Source organism: Poeciliopsis prolifica, unplaced genomic scaffold (genome assembly GCF_027474105.1).
Source record: "Poeciliopsis prolifica strain line A6 unplaced genomic scaffold, Auburn_PproV2 SCAFFOLD050, whole genome shotgun sequence".
Lineage (NCBI taxonomy): Eukaryota > Metazoa > Chordata > Actinopteri > Cyprinodontiformes > Poeciliidae > Poeciliopsis > Poeciliopsis prolifica.
In genome coordinates, this window is record NW_026562425.1 from 1,287,401 (window position 1) to 1,305,451 (window position 18,051).

The 18,051-nt window shown below is 35.8% G+C and overlaps 4 protein-coding genes across 4 annotated transcripts in view; 3 read left to right on the plus strand and 1 right to left on the minus strand.

Annotated features, from left to right (window-relative positions):
- Window positions 1-416: 416 nt before the first annotated feature.
- On the minus strand, window positions 417-4,964 carry LOC129378024 (poly(U)-specific endoribonuclease-A-like). The gene is made up of 7 exons (XM_055058270.1): window positions 4,902-4,964; window positions 3,469-3,568; window positions 2,868-2,979; window positions 2,672-2,793; window positions 2,141-2,253; window positions 1,794-1,947; window positions 417-1,083 (listed from the first exon to the last, which is right to left on the minus strand). The coding sequence occupies exons 1-7, from the start codon at window positions 4,961-4,963 to the stop codon at window positions 823-825; spliced, it is 924 nt and encodes a 307-aa protein (XP_054914245.1). The 5' UTR covers window position 4,964; the 3' UTR covers window positions 417-822.
- A 522-nt stretch (window positions 4,965-5,486) lies between these two features.
- Window positions 5,487-11,134, plus strand: pak1ip1 (PAK1 interacting protein 1). Its single transcript, XM_055058263.1, has 10 exons — window positions 5,487-5,795; window positions 6,354-6,516; window positions 6,634-6,754; window positions 6,832-6,906; window positions 7,749-7,801; window positions 7,902-8,047; window positions 8,789-8,886; window positions 9,434-9,533; window positions 10,363-10,483; window positions 10,599-11,134. Exons 1-10 carry the CDS (start codon window positions 5,718-5,720, stop codon window positions 10,724-10,726), a joined length of 1,083 nt encoding a protein of 360 aa, XP_054914238.1. The 5' UTR covers window positions 5,487-5,717; the 3' UTR covers window positions 10,727-11,134.
- A 231-nt stretch (window positions 11,135-11,365) lies between these two features.
- tmem14cb (transmembrane protein 14Cb) lies at window positions 11,366-13,596 on the plus strand. Its single transcript, XM_055058274.1, is given in 5 exon segments — window positions 11,366-11,584; window positions 11,587-11,628; window positions 12,211-12,312; window positions 12,396-12,483; window positions 12,557-13,596. Coding segments are annotated over 5 exon segments (318 nt in total). The 5' UTR covers window positions 11,366-11,559; the 3' UTR covers window positions 12,618-13,596.
- A 1,299-nt stretch (window positions 13,597-14,895) lies between these two features.
- The window catches only part of LOC129378015 (guanine nucleotide-binding protein G(olf) subunit alpha), a 71,627-nt gene continuing 68,471 nt past the window's right edge, over window positions 14,896-18,051 (plus strand). The window contains exon 1 of the mRNA XM_055058258.1: window positions 14,896-15,618. Within this exon, the coding sequence (XP_054914233.1) occupies window positions 15,126-15,618 (493 nt within the window). The 5' untranslated portion in view covers window positions 14,896-15,125. The remainder of the gene's footprint in view (window positions 15,619-18,051) is intronic.

Sequence of the window (18,051 nt, forward strand, 5' to 3'; positions counted from 1 at the left end):
TACATTCATCTGTTTTTGGAAATTTTTATTCACACTTAAGATATATAATTTAGAATATTAGGTCATATTTAGGAGCTCAAATCAAAAGTAAGACTCATTACGAGTAATTACAGATATTTGTCGTTTCATTGTGTTAATTTGTAATTATAGATTACAGTTAACCAGAAAAAATTACTTTGTGAATGCCACCACATAAGACTAATTTAAAAAAAAGGATTTAACAGACACATGCCACAGTTGTCTGGCAGACAGGCATTGTTCCATTAATTTGACATTGTTTAACAGTAAAGCCAATTTTTCAAAAGTATAAAACTGAAGAGACCACATCTACCATGTTTTTCAAAATCCATTAGCTGGGTATTTAAAAAGAAAAATAAATATTTCAATAAAGCAGAACACAAAAAAGTGCTTCAGAGTTAGAGGTACCAAAACAAAACCAAAAAAAGGTTTATTCAATAAAAATACACTGTCTGCTTTTACTAGTAAACAAGCAGATTACATTATTTTCTAAAATACTGTAGAGGAAATTAATTGCTAGGAAATTGCAGATGAAAGTCATAATCTGTTCGCAAACATTAGCATTTTTCAAACCTTTCTGGCTAAAAGATCCTTAAAAGTTGAGTAATAAGAGAAATAGCAAATACATATCCTGTAACAGAAGGCAGCATGTGACACAAATATGATTACTCCTTCATTTTCAGTCAACATCTGGTTAAGAGAAATTTAAGGCGTTGGTTTTAGTGAACATAGAACAACCTGCTCCATGTTTGTTTTACAGTTAGAGTGTAATAAAGCAGAATTTCTTTCAGCACGGCTGTAACATTACAAATCCCTGTTGTTGCTGCTGAGCAGTTTGGGGTAGGACGTGCCGATGGAGCGGCCGTGTCGGCAGACCACCAGCTCCAGCACGTACTCGTCAACCTTCACCACCACTGATGTCATCTTCTCAGTCGACATGAGGAAGATGATGGTGAACAGAGCGACCTCAAACTCTGGGCTGACGCCGATGAAGGAGCCGCCGATCGGCTTCACCAAACCTTTCCAGCTGAACTGCAAGTTCAGGACATGATCATCCTCATCAGGCTGAAAAAAAACCCCAAACAGAATATGTATCAATATGGAAATAGCTGCAAACAGATGCACAATTACACAACCATATATCTTTGAAAAGCAGAACTGGAGCCTCCTGCACAACCAACAAGAATGCAGCAAGTGGTTCCTGAATGGTAAGTCAACAACAAAATACTTGTATTTTTTAGCAGCCATTGTACAGCACATACAGCAGTAAAACCAGCTGACCAAACATGCTGGAACTCAGCTTGGTTTGCTAGCTGGGCTGGGCTCACCTAGATTGCTAGGAAACGACACGTGACTTTAAGGTGAAGTTTTTGAAAAACTTATTTTCCAAACACCAAAAGATATTAACTTATTGCCCAAAAACAGCTGGGTGTCTTTTTGTGGTCTTGGACTGTTTGAAGCAATAAAAAACCCAAATAAAAGCATAAAAACATCCAAAATGTGAATTTTGCCTGATGGTTCCCCAGGTCTAGATGTTTTATTCTAATCAAGTTGAGCACATTTTCTGCCACCAAATTTTGGTCCTTTTTGGACCAATATTTTTCCAAGCATGAATACAAAGGTTTACTGTGAATTTACTGACAAAAATGCCACAATGGTCTGGAGATACAAACAAGGTGACACACACACTTGTTTCCGTATTTATCCAGATAGATTGATTAAATCAAATTCCATTCTTTTCCTAACTGAATAGGAAACCTGCATGACGTTTTTACCCTGTCTTTGTTGTCTCTTGCTTTGTAGCCTTTGTAGTCCACATGGCCGTTCTTCTCCTGCAGGTAGAACTGCACCCAGTTGTGCAGACCCATGATCTCATGGCCATATTTGGTCTCACCAACAAACACATGTTCGAAGCCACAAGAATCCTCTCTGAAACAATAAGGAGTGCATTTGTTTCTTCATTAATTAAATTATGTTTTTAAAACATTTCAAAAGTTTATTCCCCTGAACAAGTATGCTATTTTGTAAGCTTTCAGATGACCAAAGCTTCACATCTTACAATAAATACATATAAATTTTTTTTATATTAAAAATATTCCCCTGCTGTCAGAGCAACACTCACCCTCCACTCCTGTCTCTGTGGTAGAGGCGAAACCAGATGTCATACAGCTGTCTCTTGAACTGTCCGCGGTCTGCAGGCGATTGGCCTTTCTTTACCAGATAGTTGTGAGCATACTACGAGTTGAAAGAGAAAAATTCATCATAATTATTTTTCAAAAATGTGTGAAAGCTGCCATCAAATTTCCACATTTTGAAAATATTCTGCAGTTACAGAACATGTACATTTGACTTGCTAATTTGCTCTGGACATTCCCATCAATTTATAGATTACTGCAAATAAATTGTAACAATATAAGAACAATATTTCACACTTTACCATGCGATAAAAAGTGAAAAAATTCAAACAGTTTTGAATATTTTACATCTAACAGTACAGTCTCACACTGAGAATCTGTTTTTGCTCTGATCACTAGCTGGCCTTTATAGCATAACATCCATCTGAACAGTGTTTAACATAAGACAGAACAATATTTATGTGTTTTAGTAATGGGAGCTTGTACCAAGTAACAAGTCAGCTCTAAAGCTTTTGTACCTTCATGAGCTCAGTCTCCATGATGGCGTCAATAAAGAGCCGATTCTCTTGCAGCTCCTCTGAAGTGACCGTCTCTGACACGCCTGTAGACACCTCATAGTTGTCCAGCAAGTTGATAAAATCTGAAGTTACAAGCATAAACATCAGATGTGGTAAAAGCAAGAAAACCAAAAAATGATGTTGAACTGATACTTACGAGCAAACGTCTCAATGCTTTTCAGTTTTCTCTCATCGACGTAGGCAAAGAGAGCAGCATGGGCCTGATCTCTGGCATAGTTACTGCCCTGAGCCACATAACCCGCTCTGCCCTGAAGACAGAAAGAATCACAATACAGGTAAACAAACAGACCTCTTCATTACAAACAATTAGACCTGGAACAATTAATTGTGATTAATCGACGTTGAAATAATTGTCAACTAGTTTAATAATCAATTAATCGTTGACTGGATTACACAGACTCGAAAAAGGCCATTTCCTGAAACATATTCAGAGCAGTAATTAAGCTAAAACAGTACAAGAAATATATACATTTTGCATTTAAGATAAAAGAAAAACATTCTTTTTCTGCAAATAAATTCTATTAAGAACTCTCCCAATCGCAGGTTTAGCTTCACCTGATTCAAATTCTGTTAATAATAAATCTTTTGCTATTCAATTATTTAGTTAATCCAAAAAAAACTTATTTATTGATGTTAAGTCAAGCAGAAAGGACTGAGCTTTTCATATATTGATGTTAGAAGTTAATCTAAGTTCTCCTCCAGGTAGGTTTGCATCTATTGCAACGTGCAGGACTGACCTGAAGGGAGATTTTGTAGTCAGTTCCCGGCTTCAGACGGTTTGTGTCCAGTTGCCAGAGTTTATTCAGCACCTCAGTCAGCTCCCGGTTAGCCTGTCGACTGTTGAGGGAAAAAGCAAAGACAACAGATGAGTCACCAGATGTAGAAGCAGGAAAGATCAATAAGACAAACACATGTTAAGAGTTAATTTCTGTTAAAAATTAGAGAGAAGACCCAGCTTCTCCATGTGTTGGAGAGAGAAACTATATAAACAAACACAACATATGAGTTGGCCCTCATAGCACCATTTTTTTCAATTGCATTTTAATTGTCAAATAACTCAGGAGGACAGACATTATGCAGTATGATGTGTTGATCTGTCACATAAAATCCCCAATAAAATACACAGATTTCTGTGGCTGTAACCTAAGAAACCTTCAAGGGTGATAATAATGGTTGCAAGGCGATGAAGTTTCAGCTTTCAAGTTGTGTATCCCTACAGGTGAGCAGGTGGGGCTCACCTTTAGTGATACTGGTGTTGGGTTCCTCAGTAAAAGGGAAAATGGTGGGAGAAAAAAAGAAAAGTTGCACAACCATATCAGCCTCTGCAGCTTTTATGGTAATAAAGATAGATGTGTCGTAACCTTGGATCCCTTAGTGACAAAGAGGAAGTCTGTTTTGGCTTTGTTTTCATAGATACAAAGATTTGCTCTTAGGTAATCCCTCCCCCTGTTTTTTTTTTTGTTTTGTTTTTGTTTAGTTTTCAGTTGAACACTTTTCGCAGAAAATCTTGTCTGTTCCCAATAACTTCCTGTTGCTTTTTTCTTGGAAAAATATAATGACAGAGTGGAAAACAAACAGGTGTGTCATATGGGGAAACCTTCTGCAGTCTTTCGGGAGCTTTTTTTCTTTCTTAGAAGCAGAAGCTGAAAACTCAAACCTGTGTATTGAAACCACACCCTCACTGTCATGCAGGATCTGCACATTGTGAGTAAGAACCAAGTGACAGGAGGGGGCACAGAAACTCCTCTGTTCTTTCTTTAGATTTGAAACTATCAGCAGAAACTATCAAATAAACCACGTCCTGTTTGCTGTGTTGTATAACTTCACCCACTAATCAGTACCAGACTCTGCAGCAGCCACATCCACAACAATCCTCATTCCTGTATAAAATCTCCTCATGTTTAAAGCTTTAAAACTACACTTTGTACTTAGAGCAGCTTTTAGTCGTGCAAAGAAAGATACAGTTGGACTTGAGAGGAAAATATGCGTATAGAAACAAGAAAACGTGTCATCTTACAGCGTTATTATTACATGTCTACGTCGAACACTTTTGAATGTATGTCTTTATACCCGGAAGTGTATCAAAATGTTTTAGAAAACTAACATTTAGTAGAAACTAAAGGAAAACAAAGCGAAAAACAAAAAATGTAAACTTGGACTCAAGCCTTACCCGCTGGCCATGGTTTCTTTTAGTGAAAAAAAATCCTCTGACTTCTTCTGACATCCTCTCATTAAACTACAGAGAATAGTTAACTGAGGCGTCAATCTTGACGTTTCCAAACACAGTAGCCAATCACAATACACCTCCCATTCTCTACGTCATCAGAGAGGCGGGTCTGTTTCTGACTCAGAGGTGAAGTGAGGAGAGAGAGAAGTGATGTTTTCTACGTTTTTGGTGCTCTTCTGTAAAAGTTGCAAATCCTTTTTAGTACGCTAACAAGACATATTCTTTTTCTCATCTTGTCAGGCAATTGTACTTCATTTATCCCGGACTTTCCAGCATTAAATTATTTTAGAAATAGGAATAAAACTAACATAGATTTCACATAGTTTACACTTCGAATTCATTAAAAGCTGATCTTTTATTTTCAATGAATCAATTTAGGCTTTCTAAAATAATCCACAGTGATTATTAACCGTCAGCCGTCATTGTACAGTTTAAATAAACTATTAAATACGTTTTTTGCATTGATTCACAAACTTTTATTTTGAAAACCCCCACCAAGCGGAAGGAATCACGCTTAGCGCATGCGTGTTTTCGCCACACGTTGTTTTGTAGTCATAGGCGTGTGTAGCTTAAAAAATAGTTACGCATGCCATTTTTTTGTGGGTTAAACTTGATTCTTGTTGAGTTGTTCCTTCTGTACTTAATGTAGGTGTCACTGTGGAATTTAACGAGTTGTCACTTGAATCTCGTGGCACATATCAGAGTCGAACGTTATAGAGACCGGATTAGCTTGCTAGCTCGCTAACTGGCAGCAGCAGTATGGCAGCGGTGCTGGAGCTCATCGCAGGCAGCTATGAGCAAATTACTTTCGGATACCAAGTAAAAACGGGGGAAAACGTGAGTAGACTTGTGATTTTGTGACTGTAGGAAAATGTTACTAGTCTGCTTTTAAATTTGCACTGTATTATCTCTTTATAGTATTATAATTTTCTTAAAAATATGTCCTTTTATGATATTTATCCTTAATTATTTCCAACGTGGAAATAATATTCACTACGTTTATGTTTAGAAAAGTCAAAGCTAGGCTTTAAAACCTAAAGAGACTATACCAACTGTTAGACATGGTAATAGCAGTGTCATGCTGTGGGATTAAATCAACTGTGTTGAGTAGAGAAGTTGTAAACTGGTCACCCATGCTGTGATCCATGTTTTCAGACAGTCAAATAATAAAGTTTGTTAACACTCATTGTAAGCATGTTTGGAAGAAGTGAGACTTTTTAAGAACCCTCTCCCATATAGTAATGGTAGTATAATGCTGTGGGACTGAGTTGTTGCTACTGGTAATTTATGAAACATTCTGGAAGGAAAAATTCTTTAAATTGTCCTCAAATCAACAATTCAATATTTTAAGATTTCACAAAGTGATGTTTTCCTTGTTTGTTTGTTTGAATGCAGGAATGGACAGCCAAACCTGACTTTACACATCACGCTCACACAGCTTCAGTATCAGCTGTGGCGGCCAGTGAGAGGTTTGTGGTCACGGGAAGCAAAGATGAAACTATACAGTTATACGACATGAAGAAGAGAACAGAACATGGTGCTCTGCTGCATCATGAAGGTATGAACACCTTATTTCAGATTGTCTGAAGCCAGAAAATGCATTGACTTTAGTTTTATTTTGCATGAAATTATAGTTGATGATAAATTTCTTTGTTATGACCCCTTTACTCCACAGGTACCATCACCTGCCTGGAGTTCTATGGTTCGTCCCACTTGCTGAGTGGAGGGGAAGACGGGCTCTTGTGTGTGTGGAGCACAAAGAAGTGGGAGTGCATGACGACCATCAAAGCTCATAAGTGAGTGCAACCTTCCCACAGTTTGCCTGCAGTTGTTTGTTGTGAATGAAGATCCTGATTCGTCTCATTTTCCTCAGAGGTCACGTCACTTCGCTCTCCGTCCATCCGTCGGGGAAACTGGCGCTGTCGGTCGGGACGGACAAGACTCTGAGGTAAAACCCGCAGCTCACCTGAGTTTTTACTTTCAGCTTCCCGACACAGGCTGGAAAATGTTGACAGTTTTCTTTGGTTCAGAATAGTTGATTATTTTTGAGAAGGAAAAATTTTCCAAACTGTCCTATTGTTTTAAATACTTTGCCACTTGTTTATTCATCCATCCCTCTGTTTCTTGATTAGTTACCTCTGTCAATCGATCTATAAGCAATAAATCAATTAATCGGATGATAAGTTAGAACAACCGCAATAATTTACTTCTGCTTGATTTATTATTGTTTAAGTTCTGGTTCTTTGGTTTTCTAGCCCGTTTTTGGGAGGACAATTTGTTTACAGAGATTTTGTAATTCATTTTATTTGTTGCTTCTGTTGGTTTGTTTATTTATTTTGGATATATAAAATGTCTTCCAGTTTCAGTGTTAAATGTTCATTAGAACTTAAAGTTAATTGATCTTTTTTAGAATGTGTCGTCACATTATTAGGGTATTCCTACTATATTACTTGTCAAGGGTATCGGAACAACAATATTATCATTTATCACAATAACTTCTTGAACAATTTATCATTCAGCTAAATTTGTTAGTGTGACCAGTCTAAATCCAATGTTCATTTTCCTATCCACTTACCTATTTAATTTGATTTATATTCATTTAAATTTAAAGCCTGACTTCTGCTGAAAAAATTCATTGTGAACATTTGTAGTTTAACGATAACAAAAAAGTGAGCTGAGAACTGGAAATTTGAGAGTGGAAGAGTATTTAAAAAATGTGTACTAATACTTCACTTAGCCTCTTTATTTAAAGAAAAAGAAAAACCCAGTGTGTCCTTTTTATCTTTAAAGAACCTGGAATCTCATCAATGGCAGGTCGGCTTTTATCAAAAACATCAAACAGAGTGAGTATAACTTTCATTTAGATGAAAATAAAAACAACTTTGGATTTCTCTTGTGACGCAGGGATGATATTAAGCTTTTTGTTCTTATATTTTTTCTCAGATGCACACATTGTCAGATGGTCTCCAGATGGCGACAGATATGTGGTGGTAGTGAACGACAAAATTGATATCTACAAGCTGGAGACGGCGATTGTAACGGGAACGATCGCAAACCCGAAGAGGATCTCGTCTGTGAAATTCTTAAACGTGAGTTTTCACGCCAAGACTGTATTATGAATGAATGAAAGGAATCAAACGCTAAGGAGTAGCTATGATTCTTTGTTTTCTTTTCTTCTTATTTCTTCTTTTTATTGGTTGATTTTTCACACATTTTCAGTCTGGTTTGTTATAGGACATTATTCAGTATATTCATTTGAAAAATACAAAAAATATATTCTTCTTCTGACCTGACAGAGGACTAAAAACCTCTCCTGAAGTAAAAGTAATATGGGAAAAATAGTAAAAACACTCTTCAGTTCAACTATTTATTATGGCTGGACAATATGGCTGAAAAAATTATCACAATATAAGGGTTTCATATCAGTCTATCAATAGTTATTGATTAGTTATTTGTTTAAATATCTGAAATAATGTTAAACAAGTCACATTACCTTTCCTGTTTTATCTACAGTTTTCACTCCATGCTGTTGTTTTTCATTGTTAAGCAGTTATGAGGAATAGTGGCAGAATCTACTGCTGTTAGTTGCTCAGCAGGTCATTACTAGGTAACTGAAGAGTGAATGAGTTAGTTGATTCCTCTAACTTTGCTTAGTTGTTTTGTGAGAGATTGACCAGCTAAAGTTTCTCCTCTGCCTAAATCCCCCAGAATGCTGTGCGGTTCACTGAAATGATTGAATATTTTCTTTTGATATTGATCACGTGGATCGTGATATATGTTGTTATTGATTTATTCCCCAGCTCTGGTTCTGAACCTTGTTTGTCTTTCAGAACTGCGTCCTGGCCGTTGCAGGAGACGATGAAACTGTGAGGTTCTGTGATGTGGAAAAAGCTAAATGGGTTTGTGAGTTCAAGGCTCATGAAACGAGGTAAATTTCTTGAGAATCTGCTGAAATAATTGATCAGCAGTGCATTAAATCATACACTGTGATCTTATTTATAAGCAGGTTTATTGTTATTGTGAGTTTGCTCAGTGCAGCAGGATTATCATGATGGTTATATGTTACATCTCCCTCAATATGTTCATCATAATATGAATCGATTAATATTTAAAAATAGTTGCATTCATACAAGATTGTTATTTTTACTTGAAAGTAGAGATGGATACCTTTCAGAAGATAATAAAACAATGTCAGATTTATTTTTTAGGTCAACATTTTATTAAAACATGTTTAAAATATTTATAACTTTCTGTATTATTAATTGAAATAAATCTTTAATGGCATTATCGCAATTATAACCTTCTCTAATTTTCTGTCAGATGCAAGTGAGGGCTCAGTTTGAAGAGAAACATTGGTAAAATTAGAAGATAATGTTAAACTTTAATCTGCCACAGTTAAAAATGACTTTAGGCTAAATTCTTCTGACTGAAGAACAAGCGCACTTAATTATTGTTGCATCTCTTTGTGGTTTCAGAGTAAAAGCAGTCGACAGTTTGATTGTGGATGATTACTGCGTGCTTTTAACGGCTTCAAATGACGGCTACATCAAAATGTGGAAAATCCACCTGAAAGAGGTACGTCTGTGTTATTTTGACACCATAAATCAAAATCTGTGCTTAATAACACTATTGGGCAGTTGTTACTGAATTCACTGTTACCCGTGGATGGATGGGTGAAAAAAAAAAAAAACGGAAAATAAGTTGGTTGTTATATGGCAGTAACATTATTTCACACAATTTTTGGAAATTGCAATCATTATTTTTGGTGAATTTATTTGGTTACGTTGATCTGATTTTCTAAAACTTGTAGTTATTACTCTTAAGACTTCCTGTTTCACTTGGTACAAATATAATGACCTACAAACAATATTTATTCATGTATTTTTTACTCTTACCCATTTCCTTTAGTTCTTTAAAATAGTAAAGAGAGAAAAACATGCCATTCAACTAAGGTGGATGTTTAAATTTTCATAAATAGAGAAAAGATTACAAGAAAATAACTTTCCAACTTAAAATTTCTACATCGTCTAACAGCTTTGGGAATGTCATTAATGTAAAAACCATCATAAACATTGATTTAGTTTGAAATACCAAGACATTTATGGTAGACTTTAGCATAAAACTAAAAATGAGTCAACTTCAGATCTCTTAATAGAAAAAAAACATAGTTATAGTTCACCAAATATAGGTCCAACCATCTTCCATTAGACCAAAATCCTATAGAAAAACTGGGTTGAGCAATAGAAAACGGTGGAGGAAATCTTTATGTGTTTCAGCTTTGTGAAATTTTATATTATTGGTGTCTTATTGGTAAAAGTGGCTCTGACAAGGTTTTAAAGACAGGAGTGCTAATGTAAAGGATTTGGTAAATATATTTTATATGACTATTTCTGGTGGTGATCAGGAGCTGGAGCCTCCTGTTCTACTGGGGGAAGTGAACACAACAGCGAGACTGACGTGCCTCACAGTGTGGAGGCCAATGCAGCCCATATCTGATGGTCCATCGAAAGCAGCAACATCTGAAGGTGGAGTGCAGCTTTCATCTCACTTTATGGACTACTTGTAGTTAACACTTAAACATGATGGCATGGGTTAATTAAATTGATTAAATATTTGTTTTTTCTCCCTCACTGTCCTCAGATCTTGCTCAGGAACTCGCCAAGAAGAAGAGAATCCGAGAGATATCAGAAAAAGTCATTGTAGAGGATGAGAGCAAACCCAAAAAGAAGAAGAAGAAAAATGGCGGAAAAAAGACTGTCAAACAATAAAAAATATTCTTAACCCATTCATGCTTTTATGTCAACTTACTGTGCCATACAAATACTTGCATTTTGAAGTTGCCAGATTTGGTTAGATTCATGTAAATATTTTATATATTTTTTGTTTTGATTTTTGTGCTTTTAAGTTATTCCTATTTTTGGTACCTATACACAACCACCACCTTTCTTATAAATATAAACACCTTTTGTAGCAGTATATATTAATTATAATATTGATTTAGACTTTATGTAAATGAGTGCAATCTATGAGATCTTTTATTTTGAAAGTTGCTAACTTTTGTGGAACTGCTTGCCAAATAATCAGTTTATTAAGCTTTTCTTGTAATTACGAGGTTTTACATTGCTGATTCTAAACTTGCGTCAGTTTAATAAATCAACATTTATGCTTACGTTTAACTGAGTGCATTTCTCAACTTTTATTTTGAAAGCGCCCTGCTTCCTTTGAGGATTAAGTGTTTCATAAACTGGGCGGTTTGCTGGAAATATCTTATGTCAATATTAATTTATTTGGTTTTTAATTTAAAATTTTATAAAAATACAAGTTTCAAACGAAGTTTACAGTTACGGAATTAGCTTAATTTGTCATCTTTTATTTTGAAACGGAAGTAGTATAGAGACCAACTTCCGTTTAGGCGGAAGTGTTTTGAAACAACTAGTCAGGAATTTAGTGTGTTAGTACGTGTTCTAAGCGTTTTTACGCCTTTTGTTTAAAACTAAAGACAGTTTGCGAATGAAGACAAGCCGTCTTCATACAGGATTATCTCAAATCTCGTGAGGTTTTCTTTCTTGGTTCGGGATTAGCTTCTTAAAAAGCTGGATTCATGGACTGGATTGGCTTCGGCTATGCTCGTTTGTGTTAGCAGGAGGAGTCATAGGTTATGCTAAAGCAGGTATGCCTTTTTAAAATATTTATATTAACAGACTTTTAAACTCAGATTTTGTTGGTAGGAGGAAAAAGTTCAGAAATACTGGTGGCTTTTGAAAGATTAGACGTACAAAACTGGTGAAAATAAACTAGTTTAAACCTAAAAATTAACGAGGAAGTCATCAAAAGTCAACAAAATCTTGTTTTCCCTTTCAGTATATGAAAGTGGCTATGAATAATAGTACTACAGTCGTACAAGAACAGGAAAACAAAAATCCAAAGTTTTAAATCCACCCCTAATGTCTTATTTCCCTTCCAAATGTCATATTTTTGTAGTATTTTGAAGTGTTCAAGTCAATTCAGTTAATCTTATATAGCATCAGTTCTCACTACATCAACCTAAATATGACTGTTTATTTTATTTAAAACAGGGACAATCTACAGGATACATTAACCATAAGAGGAGAAATGCACTATATGCAGTTATAGCTCTAAGTGCTAATCTCCACTTGTAGTTCTTGACCCAGCTGATTCAATATCTTAAAAGAAAAAGTACAAAAAATTAGCTGGTGTTGTTCAATATATATATAAACAACCACCCCTACAGGCAGCTTCACCTCTCTGGTCGCCGGCATCGTCTTCGGCTTGGCGGCTGCAGTTGGAGTTTATCTGACGTCTCAGAATCCCAGGAATGTTTGGCTTTCATTGGGTGAGTTTTTTCTCTCTTTTCAGCAAAAGGTAATCCTGTGATGACAGCAGCTTTCATCTCCTCATGTTTGTCCGTACATGCAGGCACAGCGGGAACTTTGGCTGTAGTGATGGGACTGAGATTCGTAAACTCCTGGAAGTTCATGCCGGCTGGTTTGATGACTTTAGTGAGGTAACGCTCTCTACTGAAGGACACACACCAACATTTGTCAAAATAATGTGAATATTTGAATGTGTGTTTTCAGCGTGCTGATGCTGACGAAGATTATCTTTGGAATGCTGAAGTCGAGGCAACACAAATCTTGAACTTGGATTTAAATTTTGAGTATGGATTGTGAAACATTTCCAGCTGTATAGTTTTGTTTTACAGTCTGCTGTAAAAAGTGACTTGGAATGTGATGTTTGTTTTGTTTAAAAATTCTATCCTCAATTATTTTTGATGTATAACAAAAAGAAATCCACTCAAAATGCACAAATTATTACTTTATTTAAACCTGAGATTTCATGTACAAAGTCATAATAATCTTGCCTTTAGCAAATTATGAAGTGAACTTAATCTAATCCCAAGTGAACAAAAACAAAATTTTTACTTAAGAAAAATGAAGGCAAAATAGAAAAGCTATTAAAGAAAAACTAAGTAGATGCAAATGTGTAGAAAATGTGACTTTTTAAATGTTAAAACTTCCAGCTTTCCCAGACTTCACTTAACAGACACCCAGGTCTTTTTACATTTATTTTAAAATGTAGATTTAAAGGCAAAATATCTTGACACACATTCAGTATATAACATACACCTGGACAAAAAAAAAAAAGCCACTTTAATAGATCTGGTTTTGAGTCTAATTTTATCCTTTTGGTAGTTTTCTAATTTTATTCCCACATGTGCTTTATTTTCTTTATGTGCACCGTTTTTATTGTGCGAAATAAATATAAAAAAAAAGATTCATAGTAACAGAAGAAAACAAAAATAACAAAACTCAAACTATGGAAATAATGTGTGTAATGACTAGTCACTAGCTGGAGTTTTTATTTTATAACTTAAAGAAGCTGTTGGTAATTAAATATTTTGTCTTTCTAATGCTGTCATTTTCACAAATTAAATCAGATTAATCAGTACGACTGAAGTAATGAGTTACATTTTCAGCAACTATTTTTCTATGACTGCTTTTGAATAAAAATACATTGAAGCATTGTTGCTCTACCCACCTGCACTTGAAAGTTTGTTTGCTTTTTATTTGTTTGTAATATCTGTGTTTCTAATAAAGGTTAAATTGTGTTTTAAAAAGGCAACTTCCTTTTTTTCTTCTTCTTCTTCTTTTTTTTTTTTACAAATAACTACAATAAAAACTTTAATTTTTCTAATTTTATTTTCTTAAATTGCAGAAAAAGATTATTCTCTGGGATATTCTGATATTTGTGGAAAAAAATATAAAGACAAATTACTGACTGCTAAACCTTAATTTATTATTATTTATACGTAAAATAGTTAGAATATCTTTTATAGTCAAAGTTAATGAGACTGATTTATTATGTTCCATATTTTAGTACTTTTTGTATTATCTTAATTACATCTGTCATGGTTTTATTCAGCTCAGTTATAAGTATTTTACAAAATCTTATTAAATTAGCATTTCTCTGTACAAGTGCTCCATCTAGTGGTTTCCTGTCACGCCTGCATGTTAGGAAGTTTGATCTACTTTATAACCCGCTAAAAGACAAAGATTCAGGATATTCTGACTAAAAATCTCTTCATTTTAGTTTGTATTAACTAAACTCTAGTCATAGTTTGTATTTTGCTTGTGTAGCTTTTCTTTAAATGCCCTTTTCGGAGTATTTGTATTATGTTGTACTTTTATTGTGAAGTATCACTACTCTTGTGTAAAAATTCTGGATTTTCTGAGTATCTTCACTGAATGAAGAACAAACATGTTTTAACTACAAAAACTCACCAGATTTTGTTAAGGTTTTATAAGTTTTTATTGAAAGAAAGTGATTTGAATTTTTTTTTCTAATTTTATTTTTTGTGACTGATATGAATTATTTTAATTTTCGTCCTTTTAATTTCAACTTAACTATTGTATTTTGGTACTTCTGATAAAAAATATTAACGGACTGATAATTTAAACAGTTTCTCAGTACTAGAGTAGAATTTTTACAAAATATTTTTGTACTCTTACTTTAGTAATTTCTTGGAATGCTACTTATTACTCAGAAATATGTTGAAGTAATTCTACTCCAATCTGGAATTTAAATCATAATTTACGCTTTAAGAGTTTTATTTGTCCAAAATGTTCGCTGGAGTTTCTATAACAGAGATAAATCTGGTGTTTTAGGATAAATATTTACATTTTTCTGTCCAATAAAACGTGAGGAATTAAAGTCTTTTAGCGGCGTTCTGGAAGCGGCCATACTGGAGTGATGACGTACCTTCTCCTCTGGCATTACACCTAATAGCTGCGCAGTCAGAATTTGGGCTGCGTGCGCGCACTCGGACAGCAGCGGCGTTCCTCCCAGGCTGCGCCCTCTCGGTTACTTACGGTAAGGTGGACCCGCAGTGTCCACTGAAGGATCAGGTGATCCACTATCTACGAAACGAAGGCTGACTGGGGGAAAATGCAAGATGACATATAGCAAATGTCGGAGCATAATTCATTCACATTTTCGCCTCGGATTCGGATTTAGATCACGCCGCTGGAGCTCCAACGTGACGATGGCTCGTTAGGTGCTTGGTGGCGCATCTGCGATTTTCTTTAATCCCCGCCTGATATTTTGATTTATGAAAAATCACATTCACAGACAAATATTGGTTTCAACATGGGGCTTTGCTACAGTTTGCGTCCCCGGCTCTTCGGGGACCTGAGCGGCTCTATCTCCAACGCCACCTCGGACTCGGACCAGCCTCCGGACGCCTCCGCCGCTGCCGCGGTGCCGAGCCGCGGCGGAGCGGCTCGCCAGGAGGACACCGGCGGATGCGGGGAGGCTTCTCCGCTACGCGGCGGCGAAGGCCTGGTTCGCCCCGGGGACCCGGATAGGGAGCACCGCCGCGGGGACACCGGGACGGACGGGGTGCTTATACAAAACGGGGGCGGAGGCGGCAGCAGCGGCTGCAAGGGCTCCGGAAAGGAGCGCAGCCGCCGCTTGCAGCTGCTGCCAAAAACAAGCACCCAAAAGCAGAAACATTGGGACAAACTGCTGGCGGATGAGAAGGAGGCCGAGAAGGAGGCGAAGAAAGTCAGTAAAAACATTGACAGGGCGCTGAGGGAGCTCAAGCGGGAGTATAAACAGACGCATCGGCTGCTGCTGCTCGGTAGGTTGTTCCGTCTCTGTTGTTGTTGGACCGGGAAGGTGTTTTATTAATAGAAACCAAAACGCGCTGGCCTGTCTAGAAATTATGTCACCAGCGAGGCCTGCTGTTGATGGCCATCACTTGAGATCAGAACCACGTTTCAGGACGACGTGAAAAGGTCCAAAATGCACTATAAAAACGAATTCCGGCAGACATGAAATGTTAGTCTAAGAGGGTGATGTTCAAATGACAAACAGTTAGATAAAAGAACGAAGAGCAAAAAATGAGCTGCATATTAAAATATGTACGTAGAATATAGATATATACATATAAGAAAATTTTTTAATTTGTGACAATAATGACATTTTAAAAATATCCATTCATTGTGATTCAGTTTCATTTAAATGGCAACAAACTCCTATCCAGCAATTTTAGAACTGAATCAAAACAACAAATTAATCGTTGCTAAAATATTGACCAATTCTTTTTTTTTTTTTAACCTAAATCAGATTTTGGCAATTAAAGTAATTCAGAGGGGGATTTATGTATTTATTGGTCAAATCAATAAAAAAATTCAGGTCAGTAGAATACAATTTGAACTTATTTTTATTACAAATAAAAATGTTTTCATATGAATTTGGTTCAGCAGACAAGGTTGATGTGTGTGTGTGTGTATGTATGTATGCGAGATGTGCTATGAATGAATATTAAAACTTAAAGTTTTAATAAAGACTTAAAGTTTAACTTCATTTACTTCAAGCTAATAAAGTAAAGCCTCTTTATCAGGCTTTTTTATTCACTTTGCCAATTATAACTCAATTTATTATCCATTTTTACATGTAAATGAGCATAAATGATTGAAATTTTGAAAATAAGCTTGAATTTCTGTGTGATTTAGTTCAGCTTTATTATAATATATGTATCTGTTCTCAGTTGAAGCTTGAATTAGGACAGATTGTGATCGCTGATCAAACCAAAAAAACTTCCTTATTGCTTATGTAAGTCATATAATGCCATTTCCTTACAGTAGTCTGGGCAGAATCAAGGAAATGACTCTAAAAATTAAGCTTTTGCAGGTTCAAAACCATCCAGGCGTGTAAGAATTAACAAGTACAAAACAATTCAGAATTTCATACCTAAAAAAGAAACCAAAGTTTCAGAGGTTCAAAATAGTAAAGAGGTGAAATGGTCACTCTGACCTCTAACATCCCTAATTATGTTTTCTTTATTATTAGTGAGTGAGAGACATTTGACTGGAAGGGAACATTTTGTTCTCAAAGTTGGCATGTTATAAGTTGGAAAAAGATTAATTTGCAATCAAAAGTGGCATAAGAAAGAAGCAGTGATAAACCAGTGAGCGGGTTCTGAAAGAAGAAGGTGGGCTGGTCTGATGAATCACATTTTCTGTCACATCGTTTGGATGGACAGGTGTGTGTTGCTTATTTGGGAAGCACGCAGCAACAGGACGCGCTATATGAAGACACATTTCACCTATCTAACCGTTGTAGCAGACCATAATCAGCCTTTTATGTGGTATTTCATGATTAATTTAACGTCTTTTAGCAGGGTATTGTGCCCTTTCTCAAACCAAAATTGGTACGAGAATTGATTGAAGAGTCCCATAATGACTTTGAGTTGATTATCTTTCCTGAAAGCCACAATTTTTGACTCTGAGGAAGTCATCTTGGCTCTGGTTTAAACCTTGTTTGAATTTTAAAGGTTTATACGCCACCATGCTTTAACTAATTAAGCAACAGCGCTATCGCTAAGGTTCAACTTTTTAAAAAGCTGAGCTTTCTAACCTTAAGGTAGTCATTGCCGAAGAATAAATACATCACAGCTGTTGTCAAGGTCTTAAAAAGTTTGCTTCCAACTTAAGCTAGTGTAGTAACAACCCTAAAGCTAATATAATGACTTGCTAGCCAGCTTAGCCTCCAAAGCCTATTGCAGACATAGTTAACGATGGTAGCCTACTTCATAAATGTTGCTGTCAAGGAAACATTTTACTTTCCACATCATTAGAACTTTTTTAAAAACACTGTTTTCACCTTACGCTAGCTTAGTGACATCGCAAATGTCAGACTAGCTTACTAGCTTAGCCTCTTAAGGCTGATGCAGATATAGCTAATGATGCTACATTGTACATGTTGTTATCAAGGAAGTGGTTTGTATTCCACCTTATTAAAACTGACTTAAAAAGTTTGTTTTTACCTTAAATTAGCTTAGTAACAGACCTAATGCTAATGTCAGACTTGCTAGCCATCTTAGAGGCTGAAACCTGATGCAGATGGCGTATAGCTAAAATTGGTACATTGTATCTGCTATTATCAAAAAAATGATTTACATTCCACCTTGTTAGAACTGATGTAAAACTGTTGTTTTCAAGTCATACTTTATACTAGCTTAGAAACAGCATTAATGCTAATGTCAGATTAGCTTAGCCTCTTAAGTCTA